This window comes from Parasteatoda tepidariorum, chromosome 2 (genome assembly GCF_043381705.1).
Source record: "Parasteatoda tepidariorum isolate YZ-2023 chromosome 2, CAS_Ptep_4.0, whole genome shotgun sequence".
Classification (NCBI taxonomy): Eukaryota; Metazoa; Arthropoda; class Arachnida; order Araneae; family Theridiidae; genus Parasteatoda; species Parasteatoda tepidariorum.
Window position 1 is genome coordinate 19,712,199 of NC_092205.1, and position 17,099 is coordinate 19,729,297.

At 27.8% G+C, this 17,099-nt stretch overlaps 1 protein-coding gene across 2 annotated transcripts in view; it reads left to right on the forward strand.

Annotated features, from left to right (window-relative positions):
• Positions 1-17,099, forward strand: part of LOC107448995 (protection of telomeres protein 1) — a 38,721-nt gene that overhangs the window by 13,652 nt on the left and 7,970 nt on the right. For both annotated transcript variants that reach the window (XM_043054462.2, XM_043054463.2), the window contains exons 10-20: positions 169-261; positions 1,058-1,131; positions 2,525-2,654; positions 4,313-4,464; positions 4,689-4,780; positions 8,341-8,397; positions 9,699-9,767; positions 11,414-11,470; positions 12,735-12,815; positions 14,706-14,759; positions 15,705-15,788. In XM_043054462.2, coding sequence (XP_042910396.1) covers positions 169-261; positions 1,058-1,131; positions 2,525-2,654; positions 4,313-4,464; positions 4,689-4,780; positions 8,341-8,397; positions 9,699-9,767; positions 11,414-11,470; positions 12,735-12,815; positions 14,706-14,759; positions 15,705-15,788 — 943 coding nt within the window. The remainder of the gene's footprint in view (positions 1-168; positions 262-1,057; positions 1,132-2,524; positions 2,655-4,312; positions 4,465-4,688; positions 4,781-8,340; positions 8,398-9,698; positions 9,768-11,413; positions 11,471-12,734; positions 12,816-14,705; positions 14,760-15,704; positions 15,789-17,099) is intronic.

The window sequence follows — 17,099 nt, forward strand, 5'->3', positions numbered from 1 at the left end:
TTGAAACATTATTTTGTTGCTTATGATCATTTTTGTAATATCAGATGTTTGTTTGTTGATTATTTTTTGCATTTAAGCTTATTTTCACCATTTCTATTGTTTTCTTGCTTATAATTTTTCCACTTCTTTTGCTCTCTTGCTTATAATTACTTCTCTCATTTTTTAAAGGTGAAAAATTTATTTGAATGGTATGATAAGAAAAATCAACCAAAATTAATCAGTGAAGTAAAAAGGGGTGATTTTGTAAATATTATTTGTCAAGTAAGTCAAATTTTTCCTGTTATTTTCGGTTTCTTTCTTTCTTTTTTTTATTTCATAAATGGCAATATAAACAGGCGCTGAGGAAACTGCATTAAAGGATGCAGCACACAAAGCAGTTTAGCAACATATTTTAAATATGTATTATAATTAAAAAGCAATAATTGTCAACATGAATTATCGCTTTATAAGTAAAGCTACTCTTTTATCAAAAGAATTTCAATTTACTTAACAAAAATAAAACTGCAAAATACATTATTCTAAAAATACAATAATATTAAAATAAATAAATTTTAATTTATTGTCTGACACTTATTATGAACATTTTAAAAGTTACAATAATAATCATTACACAAAATGTAATATTTGAAATTTTTGATTATTTAAGACACATGTATTTTTCACGGCAGCTGAAACCATTACTAAAACTTTCCGAGGCCTAAAATGCACAAAACACTGGTACTTTAAAAATATAATAGATCTAATTGTTGCTTCGATATTTGGTTTATCTGCAAAAATATTTTGTCCTGGTTTCTCAATATTTTTTTATTATATCCCTATTATTGTGATGGTTAAGTATTTCGCCAATTATTTATAAAAATCTTTAAATTGTATTTCTAAATTTGTTTTGCCTGTTTCATTTCCCTACTACTTTAAATCTCTTATTATGGAGATAATTTTAAGTAAGCCCTAAAAAAATTTTTTTATCTACTTTATTATTTATTTATTGAAGTGTTATGATTAAAAATAGTTTTTAGTATTATTACCTCTTATAGTTGCTTTTTCTTTTTTATATCAGGTGATTGGTGTTTATATTGCAAAAAACTCAGACACTGTTATTTTGAAAATCTGGGACGGAACTAAGTCTAATGAGTAAGTTCTTCCTTTCTATAAAAATGTCTCTTAAAGTTGTGTAATGTGCACTGTAGTCAAAATCTAAATGTATCTTTTCAATTTAAAAATATATAAATAGTCTTTAAAATTGTATTTATTATTTCTTTGAAGTTCCTAAATATCCATTTTTTCCTAATTATTCAGTCTAACCTCAATCCTTTGTTCCTACATCTTTTCTTTTCCTGTTTATATTATATTGTTTTAACAGTCTCATCACAAATGTTATTCTTACAATGTTAATAATACCCATTTAGATTGTTCTAGTAAATTCTGTTTATTGTACAAAAATTTTACCAACATGTAAAAAAGTATATTTTATTTTATAACCGGTGTTAAAAAGCCAACCCAATTCTAAGTTTGCGACTACCAATGCTTAACTCCATAGTTTTGTAATTTTGAACCCAACCCAGAAGACAAGGGAATTTTTGCATCAAGCCTTATTATAAACTAGCCTTCTTGGAGAATTGTATAATTGAACTAACCCATGTTTGCCTTACACGGAGGAGAAAACCTGCCACGGTTATACTAAAGCAGGGGGATTTAATGATGGTTCTACCACTGGGGATATTTTGCATCAGCACTATGGTCAGTGTGAGCCGAGTGCAGAACTCATATCGAACAGCCATTGCTGTGATTCAAACCTCATTGGTGAGTGCTCTATTCCCTGTGCAAACATAGCTAAAAAAACTGTTAATGCTATTTCATTTTGAGAAGAAAGACAGTGCTGATGCTAATAATGAAGAAAAGGAGGATTTTGTACAGTTCAGGAAAAACACCTAAATCGGCACATTTGATGCTTATGCATCATTTTATGAAAATGTTATAAATTTTGGTGTTGTTGAATAAGGAAATGGTTGCAAAAACTGGAAAAGTTCGAAATGATACCAATGAAAATGGTGAAATGGAACACCAGTTAGTGACAACATTTGTGGAAGGCCTCAAAGCCTTTGAAACAACAAGAACATTCTGCATTCATGGAAACTTACACAAAAGGAACGAATGTTTACATTTTTAGTTTATGCTGAAAAAAGATGTTTAAACCATAATTTCCAAATATTTTAAATAATCATCTTTCTTTTATATCTTAAATATTTTAGCATGAAATACATAATTTTTTTAATTGAAATTTTTTATACTTATTGTAAATTTAATAACATTTCATTATCATGTACTACATCATCATGATGTAGTACATGATCATCATCATCATGATGTACTACACCATCATCATTACATTTCATCAGCTTTTAATATATTTTATGAGTAAGACAATACTGAGCATGTTTATTTAAAGGACCAGTGATATTATATCTGATTTTAACTTGCATTAATGTAATTTTTCATTATTTTTCTCTTGAAAAAATTATTTTAGGATCGAAAGTTCACATTGGGGTTTGAGAGAAGAAAAACTAGATGAAAAACTTTTTCTGATTGCCAAAAGTTGTTATGTTGTTTTACACGTGTATGGTCGTCATCATTGTACAATAGCTGCGGAGTTAAAGGTTTGTTTCAACTGTCACTCAAAATATTTTAGGGTAATAAATTAATTTTATATTAGAAATTTAAAAACTTTTTTTTTTTGAAATAGGATGAAAAAGTAATCTATATTTTGAAAGCTGAAATGAATTCAGTTTTTATATCTATAGATAAGTTAATTATTCCTTTGTGTATTATGAACATTACCTAATTTATATTAAATATTGAAATTCAAAAAATTATACATAAATTTATCTAAAGATAATTTATATTTTTGAGTTTAAAATATTTGAAGTTTTATGTATTTTGTTTTTAATGTAATTAAAGTTTAGCAATTTTTAAACTTACTTTAAAAGAATTTTTTCACTATTTTTAAATAATTTAATTTAAAATAAATTCATGAACTGCATTTATTTCATACATATTTTAAATAATAAATTTTATTTAAAATTTAAAGTTGTGGAAAGATTTAAATATTTTGGTGCCTTGAATTAGAGCCTCTTAATTTTACAATTTTAGCATTATTATTTTTGTTTATTTAAATTAGTTAGAAAAAAATTATTAAACTTCTTATGTTATATATTTTTTCCCAAAGTTTTCCTGGAAGGTGGGATGCCACACATTAACTATTCAAAGGCTGCAGTTTGACCTCAGACCACATGTTTTGAACCCCTTCTTTATGCTAATTAACAAACTATTCCTTATTATTTTTTATTTTTATATGATTTTATCCTAACTTATAATATATTTTTAAAAAGGCTGCATTTCATAGATTTCTACATGCTTTAAAATCTTAAAGGTTTCGTAATTTTTTTCACTTACTCAATTCTTAAAATGTTCTTACTGCTGGATTCTGCAGAGTAATTATCTTCTATTGTGAAAAGTTTTGATAACATGATGTTAAAACATCAGAAAGTTTTTTATTTTCATTTGAGAGAAAATCCTGCTTTAAATGCTTATTTTTGCTGTTCCGAGTGCTACTACCTAAATTATTTCTGGTTTATAGGATAAAAACTAAAGTCTGCTCTTGTTTTATTTATGGCCTTTATTCAGAGGGGCAGCTAGACTAGCGTTAGAGAAAATAACGTTCTAAAGCTTTTTTTGTGGGTTAGAATGCTGCTTTCTGGGCTCTGAACGGCTATGGTAGAAACACCATATGTTATATACTTCAATTATGTTAAATGCATAGCGTCTAAGATTGTATCCCTCTTTCCAAACTTCCGCACAAGAACCAATAAAAGAACTTTCAACCCTGAGGGGTTTAACATGCACCTGGCTGCATATATGTGCCAGTTTAGTTGGCTGCCAGGATTGAACTCACCACCCCCAATTCTCCACAAGTGGAATGTGCCTCCTCCTTACCTATAAGCATTTTAAACCATTAAATGTTAAGAAGTTAATAATAATAGTAATTTATAATTCTCTTTTATGATTTAAAAAAGTATTAGAATATGTAATATAGAAGTATATATTTATGGAATTATGAAGTTATAAAAGTATTTTCTTTTTTATGACTATCNTCAAAAAAAAATAATACAATTTTTAGTACCCACATCTAGATATAAATGAAGTAACTTTATTTCATTATTGCCAATCTTTATTTTGCTATATTTCCCTCCTAACTTTTTCATTCTCAAATAATATATTTATTCATTGTATTGAATTTGTTCATATTCAATTGCAGCCTGGGCAGTTTGTTGAAGTGCGAGATGCCCATGTGTACAGTCCCAAAGAAAATCCTGATGATTGCAAACTCTGTTTATTTGCTGGAAATGAGGATAAGAGGGGCATCCAAGTCCTCAATGTTGATGATAACCGTCTCAATGAGTTAAAAGAGTGAGGATCCTATTTATCTTCAAAATGTTTTTTTTTTTCAAAATTTGAAGAAAAATTTTTTTTTGATATTGTATACAAAAACTTGATTCTGCCCAAAATCCAAAGGAAAAAAAAATTTAATTTTTAATTTGATTAATTTTTAAGTTTATTTTGCTTTGTGTTATATATATATATATATATATTAATAAAGGTTTTACTTAAATGTACATTGTTTCCATTTACAGAAGACTTGGAAAAATCATTGCTGATGCAGAAGAGTTTGGAAATCAGACTGAAGATATGTTGAATGAAGATAACAGCATTTTTTTAAATTGTGGTACAGTAATTTTTTTTCCATTGCAATTTTATTGACTTTCACTTTGTTGCATGTGGGCTATCAATTTTTTTACTTACTTCTTAGTGTTTTGAAGTTCTGGAATTTTCTCACCTGCCTTTTTGTGGTGGCAATTATATTTAAAATGAAAGAAATCTTTGAAATACATAAGAATTTCAAATTTACCAACACTTTAGATGCTTTAGGCCAAAGGTGGCAAACCTTTTTCGGAAGAGCGCTTAGCACAAATTTTTTCATTTAAGTAGTTTAAGAAAGGGTTTTAAAAACATTTTGTCTTATAAAACACGCATACGTGGCTACAAACTGATTAAAATACTTTACTCGTGTTGGCAATCAAAACGTGACATAAACTGAGCTACAAATAATAAATAAATAATCTGATTTACAGTTCTGATTTATCAAAAAAGCAGAAAATAGGCGATCACAACGCTTGAATGCATCTGGGGAGAAGACTGCTTCCATGCCTTTGGCCCTTCTCCCTTCCCTCTACTCCTCTTTTCAGTTGTATAGGAATATACTACGATATTTTTCCTTTTCTTAATATTTTTCGTTTATATTAATAAAAATATTTTTTCAAATTTCTATGATGCTTTCTTTTAAAACTATGTTTAATGTAGTTTTCAGTTCCATATAGTTTCCCAACTTAGAAGATTTTAATCTATATGAAAGTCAAGACAGAAACTAACGTACTCTCTTCTATGACTATGCCGAATGGTGATACACTATGGTTCACATACTAAGGGTGAAAGCATGCGAAGTGTTGCCATAGGTAGAGAGCTCTGATCTAAGCCACCTGTAACCCATTTCGATCAGCAATTGCCTCTGATAAAGTTTTAAACTGCAAGAAAAAAAATTTCTCAAGAATATATCCTGTGTAGGAAATATCAATAATTATACAATAATTAAATTTTGTCAGACCATTTACTATGCTTTTACTCATTTCTTGCATTGTAACTTAAAAGTCATAATTTTTTTTTTTTGTGAAATATCATGATTAATTACATTTTGTTCACTAAGGGAGGAACATTACAACTAAACTTTATACTTAGCTGTTTCTTTAGTGATAAACAAGTTACTTAGTAAGTTGTAAAGTCTATAAGGCCACTTTGTTTTGTATAAAATCGGAGAATGTCTTGATATTGTTCTTGTCATCATATATAATAGTATTTACTTTCCTAGAATGACATTGATTTCCTCAGAATTATTATTGTTCTTTTCATCATATATAATAATATTTACTTTCCTAGAAGGACATTGATTTCCTCAGAAATCAGGTGTTGTGAGACGTTTGTTGGATTGTGTCACTTAGTCATTTGAAACATTGTATTTCGTAATTGAAACATACTATAAGTACTTATGTATTAGTATACTACGGTTGGCAGCGGCATTAATAGATGGTTCATTGATTGCTTTCACCTGAAAAAAAGTTACCCAAATTCTAACTTAACTGAATTATTTGGAACTTTACAATATGAATTTGCTGTATAAAATGAATTATAAATATCTTAATTTACATAACCTTGAAACCTTCATTTAATAAGAAATCTTTAATTTTTCTTTAAAGTTTTCAATTAGTCAACAATTTGAAGCTGTGATAAAATATTTTGCTGTCATCACTGCTCAATTATCTTTGCAATAAGCGCTATCACTTAAATGCTGTGTTAATACATACAATGCATAAAATAATAATAAAAATCATTTGTCTTTGATCATCTGATGTATTATATTAGTATAAAAAAAAAGTTTAAATGTTTTATTTCAGGAGAATAACTATCAAATACTTTTAAAAAATTTGAGCTTTAATATTTTTTTTTATCTTTGATGAATAAAAAGATAGAAATGTTGAATGTGCGAAAAAGAAGAGAACTGGAAGTGAGGCAAGCTGGTTTTTATTTTCACCAACATGCACTTTTTCACAATATAAATTTGAAAGATTTTCATGCTCTTTCTGATTAAATTCTTTATAATTATTACCAGGGCTGTGGAGTCAGTTTAAAAAAATAACAGATCTGACTCCAAAAGCTGGAATTTTGAACTTAAAGACTGTGGCTCCCTCTTATATACGTAAACATGTATACATATGTTACTGATCATTTTTTTAAAAAATATTTTTAAAAAATAATAGATGCTACAGAAGAAAATCGATGGCATAGCTGATTATTCATATTAATTAGCATTTATTATGAAATGGAAAAATTGTCATCAGTAATTTCTGAGAAACAACATTGCTTTGCAAGATCTTTGATGGAGGATCGTAAATCCAATGTGATAGACTTCAGAGCTGAGAATAGTCTTTCCACACTAACTTAAGTAAAAAGAAGAGTTATTACTGTTAAGGCTATTTCTTGTTACTTTTCTGGGTAGATTTGTATAAGTTCTAAAAGAGGTGTCTGGCAAAAACTATCATATTTCTCAATTGGTTGTGTAGAAATCATGTTTGTATTTTTTCATTTTTAATTCTAAAGGCTCTTGGTTTTTTATTTTCAATCGTTTTGCAATATTATCTAAATATTTCTCAAAATCTAATACATCATTGGAATACAACTATAGAGACTCAGTTGTAATGTCTGTAGTCTAAGCTGAAGAAATAACTAAATGAATCAGTTGAATGAATAATGGCAAATAAAATATTCATCCTCCTCCCTTGTATTTATTTATTTAATAATTTGTCAAATTCAAACTGTCCATCAAAAACTGGCATCAAAATTGACACGCTTTAATTTCTCCAGGTCCGATTCCTTTTACTCAAAAATCTGCTCCACTCAGTTTCTGACTTCATGACTTAGACTCCAGGGCCAGATTTCTACTAATATTATCAATAGGATATGTATTTGTTTGTTTTCTTTTTTAACCATCTTAACACAATTAACAAAAGAATTTTAACAGCTGCAAAATATTGCATTTCATATTATATAAGCAATGCTAAAGGATTAGGTTTGACATAAGTATAGACTAAAAGTAGTGAAAGCAAATGCAGAGCCTTGGAATTTTATTGTGTTAAAAGGGATAATTTTTTGCTCATAATACCCTCAATTTTTTTAAATAAAAGACTTCTTAAAGTTATTCCTTTAAACCATAAATTATTGTGTGTTTTCTTTTTATTGATTTTAACAATATTTAATTTCCAGAATAGAAAACAGCTGTCCATATTGTAGCCAAGTGTGGATGATTAAAACTTTTCGCATTTTTGGCAATTACATAAAAGCATTTTAGAGATCAATGCATTGAATTAAATACAAACTTTAATTGCCATTTACATTTTTATCAACTTTAATTGCCATTTACATTTTAAGACAAATTTCAAATTTTTACAATTAAAAGCATCTTAAATGCTGGTTTATTTCTCCTACAGGAAATCATTTTTGTGTTCCACTGTTTTGAAGAGAAAAAAAACATGAAAATAACTTTTCAAAACAAGTAAAGGGAAAAAAATTCATTCCAACTTACAGCAAAATGATTGATGAAAACTGATTAGTTGCATAAGCTGTATTGGATTTTATATTTTTTTTTCCTTCTAATGTATTTTATTTTTTATCTAATAGACATATCCGTCTTACCAACAAGCCAAAGATCATGCCTTACTGAGGAAGAATGTGCCAGTAAGTATTTATAGATGTTTATATCATGGAAGACAAATGAGGCATTTTGATGTATTCATGTTCCTTCATAAGATTTTTTATGTTAAGATATTTCATGTTCCTGCATGAAGAATTATTTCCCTTAACCTGCATACTTCCAGATGCGACAAACTTCTTTCTCACCTGTTATTCTATTGAAAAAATGAGCATCAAAAAGACTTTCAGAAATCTGTTTATTTATAAAAACATCAAAGAGTGTATAAAAGGAAGTTAAAAAAGGAAAAAGTCATTTTTACGTTCTAGCTATTAGTTTGAATCAATGTTATCTACTATATTGTTGTGAGTAGGTCTATTAGGTTTAATTTATTTTTTATTTTTGCTCAAGCTATGGTGTAGTTGCTTGTTAGAGATTAAATTGTTGGAAAAAAAATATTAAAAGCCATCAATGTTTAAAATATTACTAATTGATAAAATATTTTACTGTTAATCAGTATTTTAATAATTAATAATATTTTTGCATCAAATAGTTTATTTCATATCAAATTATAATAGTCTGAAGTTTAACTTTTTGCTTTATGTTCAGTAGACAATAAGCAATATGAAAAATTTCTATTTGCTGTATTGTATAAAATTAACATTTGATGTGCTTTCAATTTTTGTAAAATTTTAATTTTGAGTACAATTTACAAAAGCAATCCGAGAAAAAAAGTTCTAATTCCAAAATGGTGTTTTTGTAGACAAACTTTTCAATGTGACTCTACTTACATTTTTGTTGCATGAGGCAAAAGCCACAGTAAATCCACCCACTGCAAATCTTTTTTCAAGATGTTTCCATAAATATAAATAAAATATTTGATGAAAAATGTGTTGAATTACATTATTTGTTATGTCTAATTTTATTTTTAATGAATTTAAATATTTTCCTTATATTTTTGTTTCTATATTATTTATATTTTTTTATTTTTTCTTTGGTGGAAAGTTAATATAATATTGTTTTACCATGTGCCATTAAAGTTTAATTCAAATTTATGAGCTTAATTTTATGCAGTTTAATACAATTACTAAATTTATGGAAATGTTGTGAAAAAAGTGGTACTAGAAAATTTTGTGTGAAAGTCTCAAAATCAGCTGTAATCTTTGCCAGACACCTTGTCTTGTTAAGATCTAATTATTACTGAGGATATTTATGGCATTACTCTGCTTAGCTAATGAATAGAAGGCATGACCAGGGTTTAGATCTGGTTCACTGTTGAATTGTCAGAAAAAAATATTAACAATTTTCAATTAAAAAATTTTTGATACTATATTGCGTATTTATCTAGATATTGATGCTTTGAATAAACCTCTCTCTCAGAGAAATGGAGATCAGGAGTTATCTCAAGAACCCAATGGTAAATAAGCATTCTTATTTATTGTTAATAATCATGATTTGTTAATAATGAGTATCTCAATATTTGATCTGAATAATGACTCAATATGAATCTTGAATAATGATTGTACAGAATATTCAGTGATGGGAATGAAACAATATACACATAAAGATAGAATGAAAAAAAAATATGAAGTGTTTCATGTCGACATTTAATTACTACCAAAAGTTGACATGGGTAATAGTTCATTAATATACAATTAATATCTTTAGAATGAACTGTTGTCTAAAAGTTGTATTTTTGTTTTTCATTCAAAAAATGCTAACTAAAATAATTATGCTCTAGATTTTACTCATGAAAGACATTTATTTATTCAGAATGCATTAAATAATTTGAGCGAAAAAAAAATAGATGAGAAAATTTTCTGTTTTTAATAACCATTGCATTTTGTAATAGAAAATGCAAAATTGGTGTAGACTCTATTCATATAAAGTTTCTAGTCTTGATATGAATAGCCTTGAACTTTCAGAGAGCAGGGTGCATGAAAAATATGTTCGTAATTCAGAAATATCTCTTTATGTTTAAAATATAGTCTATAAAAGTAGTTAAAACAGTATCTTTTGTAATAACTGTAAATTTTAAACCAACAGCAACAGCATGGCACTCTCAAGATAATAACCAACGTTTTTTAAATTTTGCACATTAACTATTGCTAAAAGCAACTTTTTACAACTATTAGAAGTTGATTTGAAAAAGTTTTATCTTGCTCAGTTCATAATGCACATTTCAGTTCTTCAAATTTCTAAAGTTTGATGCATTGGATTTTCTTGAATTTAAAACCAGTTCTTAATATACAAATTATTTAGGGGGGAAAACAAATTTGTATACATATTAATTAGACTTGAATGAAAATAGTGATAAGTTTTCTTTTTAGAAATATAGAGGGTTGCCAACTTCACTTTAAGCAGATTTTCTCTGCTGAATTTTGAAATTCCTTCTAATTTGCTGAATACATCATTTGCTTTGCAAAATTTAATATATTTCTTTAAAGTAACATTTTTCAAATTTCACTTGACAGAAAAATTAAAATGATAAACATAAAAGACTTGATTTTAATAAAAAAAAAAAATAAAAAATTTAAAATTAAGAGAGAGAGAGAGAGAGAGAGAAAAGGATTGAAACAAAAATGTCCAGATTTGAAAAATATCATTTTTAATCCAATGAGCATAATTTTTTTCCTTCTTCAAAAAAGCATTAATAGTTTTTCATTGGTCTTTGGAATCGGTATTAAAAACATTTAATTTTTATTTATGATTAAGAGTTTTATTTTGCTATTTAATGACTCTGTCTAAGTTTAAAAAGTGCTTCACAAAACAGATGAAATGCTCCTCTTACCATTCTTCAACCTTGAATATGTGATCAAATAATAATTTTTTATGATCAAAAATATGGATCACTGTTTTATTCCTTTTCATATTTAATTGAAGTTTTTAATTTTTTATATTATTTATTTAAACATTTATTTCATTTTCAATTTTTACCAATCACATAAATATATCATTTGTCTTGACCACATGTAAGATGCTAGACCCTTTTTTTAAAAACATGATTCTTTTTCAAATTAAAATATCTATACATATAATATACACATGCATATTTGATTTCAGTTGTATCAGTTGTCAAAGCTAGTATCAAGCCAGGGCAAAGTACTCAAGAATTCGGAGGTAAGTGTTTTATGTAATGTTTGATTTAAAATTAACATTTATTTTTTATCTTGATACATAGGAAGAAAAATCGGAAAAATTAATCAATATTAAACTATCAATAAAAAATTTATAATTAAATTCTAAGTGTGTAATTAATAATGATAAAGTATATAGATTCTATGTAAAAATTTGCAAAATCTCTAGGAATGTATGATTTGTAAACTAGCGAGATATTCCATTTGGTATACCATTGTTATGTACAATACACTTCTTGATTGATCAGTGACATTCTATAAGTGACTTACTGAAAAAATTAGGATAATACAGTAAGAAACAATTACTTTAATGTACATTATATTTTGAATTTATGCCATGTTATTTAGTGTTTCCGAACTTAATCTCCCTCCGCTTTCCTTTGGTAAATACAGTGACCCTGAGATGTCTCTTTCCACTTTATTTTTCATTGTTACTTTTTTTTAAGTTTTATTATATCATTTTATTTATTTATTTTTGCTAAATCTCCTCCTGACGTTTTTGCTTCAGATATATAATATCATATATAATTAATGAAGCTCAAAATAAGAAAAATCAAAAGATGAAAAGGAAATGACTCTGAGTTTTTAAAGTGTATCGAAAGATATGCAAAAAGAAAAAGAAGAAAACTAGCCTTATTTAATATTATTTATTATAATCTTATATATTAATTTTTAACCTTATTTGCGTGGAAACTTTATTGGCATTGTGCCTGAAAAGTGCTTTAAGTAAAGCATTCCTGCAATAGAGCCAGGAGGGGGAGACATGAAGTTAGAAAGCCTCTCAATTTCATGACCAATTGCATGTTGGTGGTAATGTGATCATCATTATGCACAAGCAGCCTTTACTTCCCAGACAAGCTCATATTACATTAGAGGCAGTATCGCATCAGTACTTTGGCACTCAATTATAATATTTTGATAAAAGATAATTTACATATTTAAAGTTATCATAAAACTGTTTTTCAGATAAGCAAATTTAGTGCATATTTTCTTTCATTGTTCTATGATTGACAGCTAGGTTCTCTTTTATTAGTTCATTTTCTTTCTTTTTTTATGTTGGTTATATTTTCGAGTAGTTTTTCTTTTCTTTTTTTTTTTTTTTTTTTTTCTTTNTTTTTTTTTTTTTTTTTTTTTTTTTTTTTTTTGACCTGAAATGTTTATCAATCTTCTTTAGGGTATAAAATTTTTAAAAAGTATTTATTATGTCGATGTTATTCACATATGTTCTAAAAATTATTTCTGGATAGAAGCCCTGCAAAAAGAGTATCAGCTAGTAGATATAACAGATGAAAATGAAGAAAATGAATTGCCTGCCTTTACTCAGCCAGGTATGTGAAAGAGAAACTGGAAAATGTAATACAATAGTTTAGTATATAATTTTAAAATTTTGCAAATTTCAATCATACTCATCTTGACTTCAGGACCAGAAGAAAAAAAAAGATTTTTTTTTCCTCAATTTAGATATTGCTTGAAAAATTGTTTCTTTTTATTTCTGTGGACCTTCATAGATTGTGTGTTTGTCTTGTTTTTGTTATATTTGTATCAGTTATAGATTGAAAAATTTTGCATAATGCAATCGAGCATTTATTCTTTTTTTATTTTTATCATTAATATTCAGGAAATGATTCTTAAAACTTCTTTTGAGCTTTTGCTGATTAGTTGGAGTAGAGTCTTAGTCTTAGCCAACCATGGCTTGAAATTCCATATAGAATGATATAATGTTCCTTGGTAGTTTCAGAGTTGTCCTATTCTATCCACATATGGAAAGCATGTTAAGTAGTGCAGATGATTACTACCAGCATCTCTCCCTCAATCTAAATTGTGGTAGTATATGTGCTATCTCCGCATCACCATTATGGATGTTGCAGTCATTTCCTAATGTTTATATGATCCTAATGTTCCCGTATTCCTAATCACCCATATTGCGGTCAATAGCCCATTTGTGTAGCTCTCTCGTGATGTTAGCAATTAAACCAAAACCAAATCTTTTATGCTTTTTTTTATCTGATTGTATTTCTATAAAAGGAGTGTGTTTAGTAAATAATACAGATCAATGAGAATGTTTGATTATTATTTAGATTTTTAAACTTGTAAGGAAGACAACAAAATTTTAACAAGTCATTAAAAAAAATTATTTATTTTTTATTTTTTTGCAATGAATGGCTCACAGCTGTAGCAACAATTATTGGCGATCGCAACGCTCGAATACGCCATCTGGAGAGAGACCGGTTTCATACCTTTGGCCCTTCCTTCTCCCTTCCCTCTCCTCCACTTTTCAGTTGTATAGAAATGTACAACAGTATTTTCCCTTTTCTTCATATTTTTCTTTTTATCAAATAAAAGTATTTTCTATAATTTCCATGATGCTTTTCTTTAGAACTATGTTCAATGTAGTTTTCAGTTCCATATGGTTTTCCAACTTAAAAGATTTTAATCTATATGAAAATCAAGAGAGAAACTAACGTACTTCCTTCCTCTCTGACTCTCCACACGCTATTGGAGAAAGCATGCAAAGTGTTGATATAGGTAGTGAGTTCTGCTCTACGCCACCCGCAGCCCATTTCGATCGCCAATAGTGACCACCATTTATTATAAATAGATTTTACAACCAATTATTGTTATTATCTATATTAATAAGCTTTTAAAAGTTGGTAGCAAATCAGTGAATGATTGAAGGAATTGGAGAATTTGTATGTAAATAAATAAAATTTAAAATTGTATAATTTTGTTTAATTAGTAAAAATATATTTTTTTAAATAGTTAGTTTTTTTCTGTAGTTTTCATAAGACATAAATGAATTCCTTCTCTTTAATTGTATGAAACATAATTCACAAAAAGCAGTGTCCATACATTTTATGAAAAATTTTAATCCTCATTAAATACTAAGAATTTAAGTTAGTTATTTTGTTACCTTTAATGCTATCAATAATAGAAAATAAATGTTTTGCTCATTAGACCAAGAGAATGTTTTAATTTTTTTTTATAATGAAATAAAATTTATTTAAAATTTAGTATTCTTATATCATTTATATATTATTAATTACAAAATTGATATATTAAAGTGCTTCTAGAACATTTAATTTAATTTAATTAATGGTTTTATCTAATTTAAATAGGATCTAAAAAATAAGTAATTTTTATACATGGTGTCTAAGCAACTATTAACCGAAAATAATATAGTTTATTGATTTTGAGCTATTCATATTTATATTTTATAGATCTTGCTGTTAATAAAACTCCACTTGGATTTAGACTGCTCTTGCATAATCCATGTAAGTTAGTACTTTTTTATGTGATTTATAAATTGTTAATTATAATAATTGTTAATCTAAACTAAAAAGTGTGTGATGTATTATAAAATAACTTATTTATAAAAATACATATACAATTACCTTCATCTAGTGTTATTCATATCAATTAGTTGTTACTTGTTGCCTAGTTTTAAAGTATTAACTAAAGTGGGGAAGCCATCCTCTCTGCAGAGGATTAAAATTTTGAATGCTTGTCTTTGAATTATCGTCGGGGATGTTTCCCAGGTCACCACCAATATCCCATTGTGCAGCTCCAATGTGTTGTACATAAAATGCTATTACTATCATAAGATGTGAGATTAAGTCAAAATGGTCTTGTTTAGCTACTATGTTTTGGAGTGTTAAATTATGTTTAACACTAATATAATGTAAATTTACACTGTTTTTAACTTATGGGGCATAATTAGTAAATTTTTCAAATGAATTTTGGCCAGTTGTTACATTTTTAACTGTAGCCACTTTTTAAAACATGTCACCACTTTTTTAAAAATTAAATGTCTAAAACAATAAAAAAAGCAGTTGATTGTTATAAAGTAAGCCATTTTTTTTTAACAAGTAAGCCTTTTTTTAAAACATTTCTCATATCATGGTAAACAATACAAGGTTTATTTCTAAAATGAAGAAAAGTGGTAAGGAACAGATGGGGAATAACTGTTATACGTTCCAGAATATTATAATATATTCATATTAATTTTGTATTTATTGAAAATAAGATAAAAATGCACATTTGAGGCATTTGTGTAACACCAAAAAAGTGGTGACTTGCAGATAATTTCTTCTCATCATTATATTTAGTCCCCTTGTGTCCAAAAGCTATACTTAATTTTTCCCTATACAATGACTTATTTACATGGATTTTTATCTTTATTATTTTTGCATGAATATAATACATTTATAATATTTCAGCCAGTCAGGCTGTAGAGACTTCGTTACCACCTTTTACAAGTGATACTCCTGAGGAATGGTGGACTTCCATCTCTGCGGTCTCAGGTATGATACTCTGTTCATCACTTTTGTAACAGAATTTCTAGTTTTGTTCATACTTTTAACCTACTGGCAGTTTTGACATATTCATTCTTAATACAGTTCACACTATTTTTTGACATCCCACAGTGGACTGATCGTAACGAAACGGTTCTCAGTCGAACACCGAAGTCAAGCATCACTGGCTGCGGTCAATGTGCGAGTGGGTGAACACTTTGATCATCTTGCCCAGCAACCGACGATGCGTGATATTGTTCCTCTTTAAACTGTTCTACTGTAAAGTGCTCGACTTCCTGCGCAGGTCGTTGGACCGCCAAAGCAGGGGATCAAAATTGTGATGACATGTCTTCGGATCATCCTCATGGATGTTTCCCAGTCCATCGCCAATAACTCTTTGTGCAGCTCTTGTGGAACGTATATAAAGTTCCTACCTATCTATTTTTTGGCAACTTTGGTTCAGGTTAATTATACCTGACCTTTAATCAGAAAAATGTGGTGTTTAATGTCATTTTTCTTCGATCTAATTCTAGATGGATAGGTGCTTTATAGCAACAAAAAAAAAAACTGAAGCTTTTTCTATGTACAGGGATTTTTGTGGTTAGAAATTGGGGTTAATTTTTTCACACGTGCAACCATTTGGGAGGGTAAAGAAATTTACTTTCGACGGACTTGTTAAAAAAAAAAATTATGTTGATTGCCTTTCATAATCAAATGAAATTTTTTTAATCAAAACACTTGAAATAGGTGTTGTAAACGTGGGTGACTTAATTTACCTCCAATACCATACAAAGTACGCCCTTGTCGTTTCAGGGTGTTTACTCTGAGATGCCAACTGCTCAGGATTCAGCAAAATATTTTCAAAAAAAGCACAGAGCTACAAACTAAAATGTTCAGATTTTTGGTTAATTTTGCCAACTTATAAAAAGGTTCAATTTGATTCAACTGTATCAAAGTGGTGTATCACATAAGTCATTGAATTATTTAGAAGTAGTGGTGAGTAAAAACCCAATGAATTGAATTTACTATACCGAGAATCATAATTAAAAGACTACCTCTTGAAAATATTTATCCACTGTCTGGAGCAGTGTCTCCCAAACTTATGACTTTTGTGTACCCTTTCTAATTTTTCATAATGCTGTGTACCACTAATACAAAATGAATGTATTTTTTACTGTAAAAAAATTGACTAAAAGTTAAAAATCACAACTGGCTGTTTATACCTCTAGTTATTAACTGTTAACTCTGTAAAAAATGGCCACTAGAAAAATAAGTAATCGTAAATTTTTATGGCTATTTTTGTTTTTAAATAAAATTTTG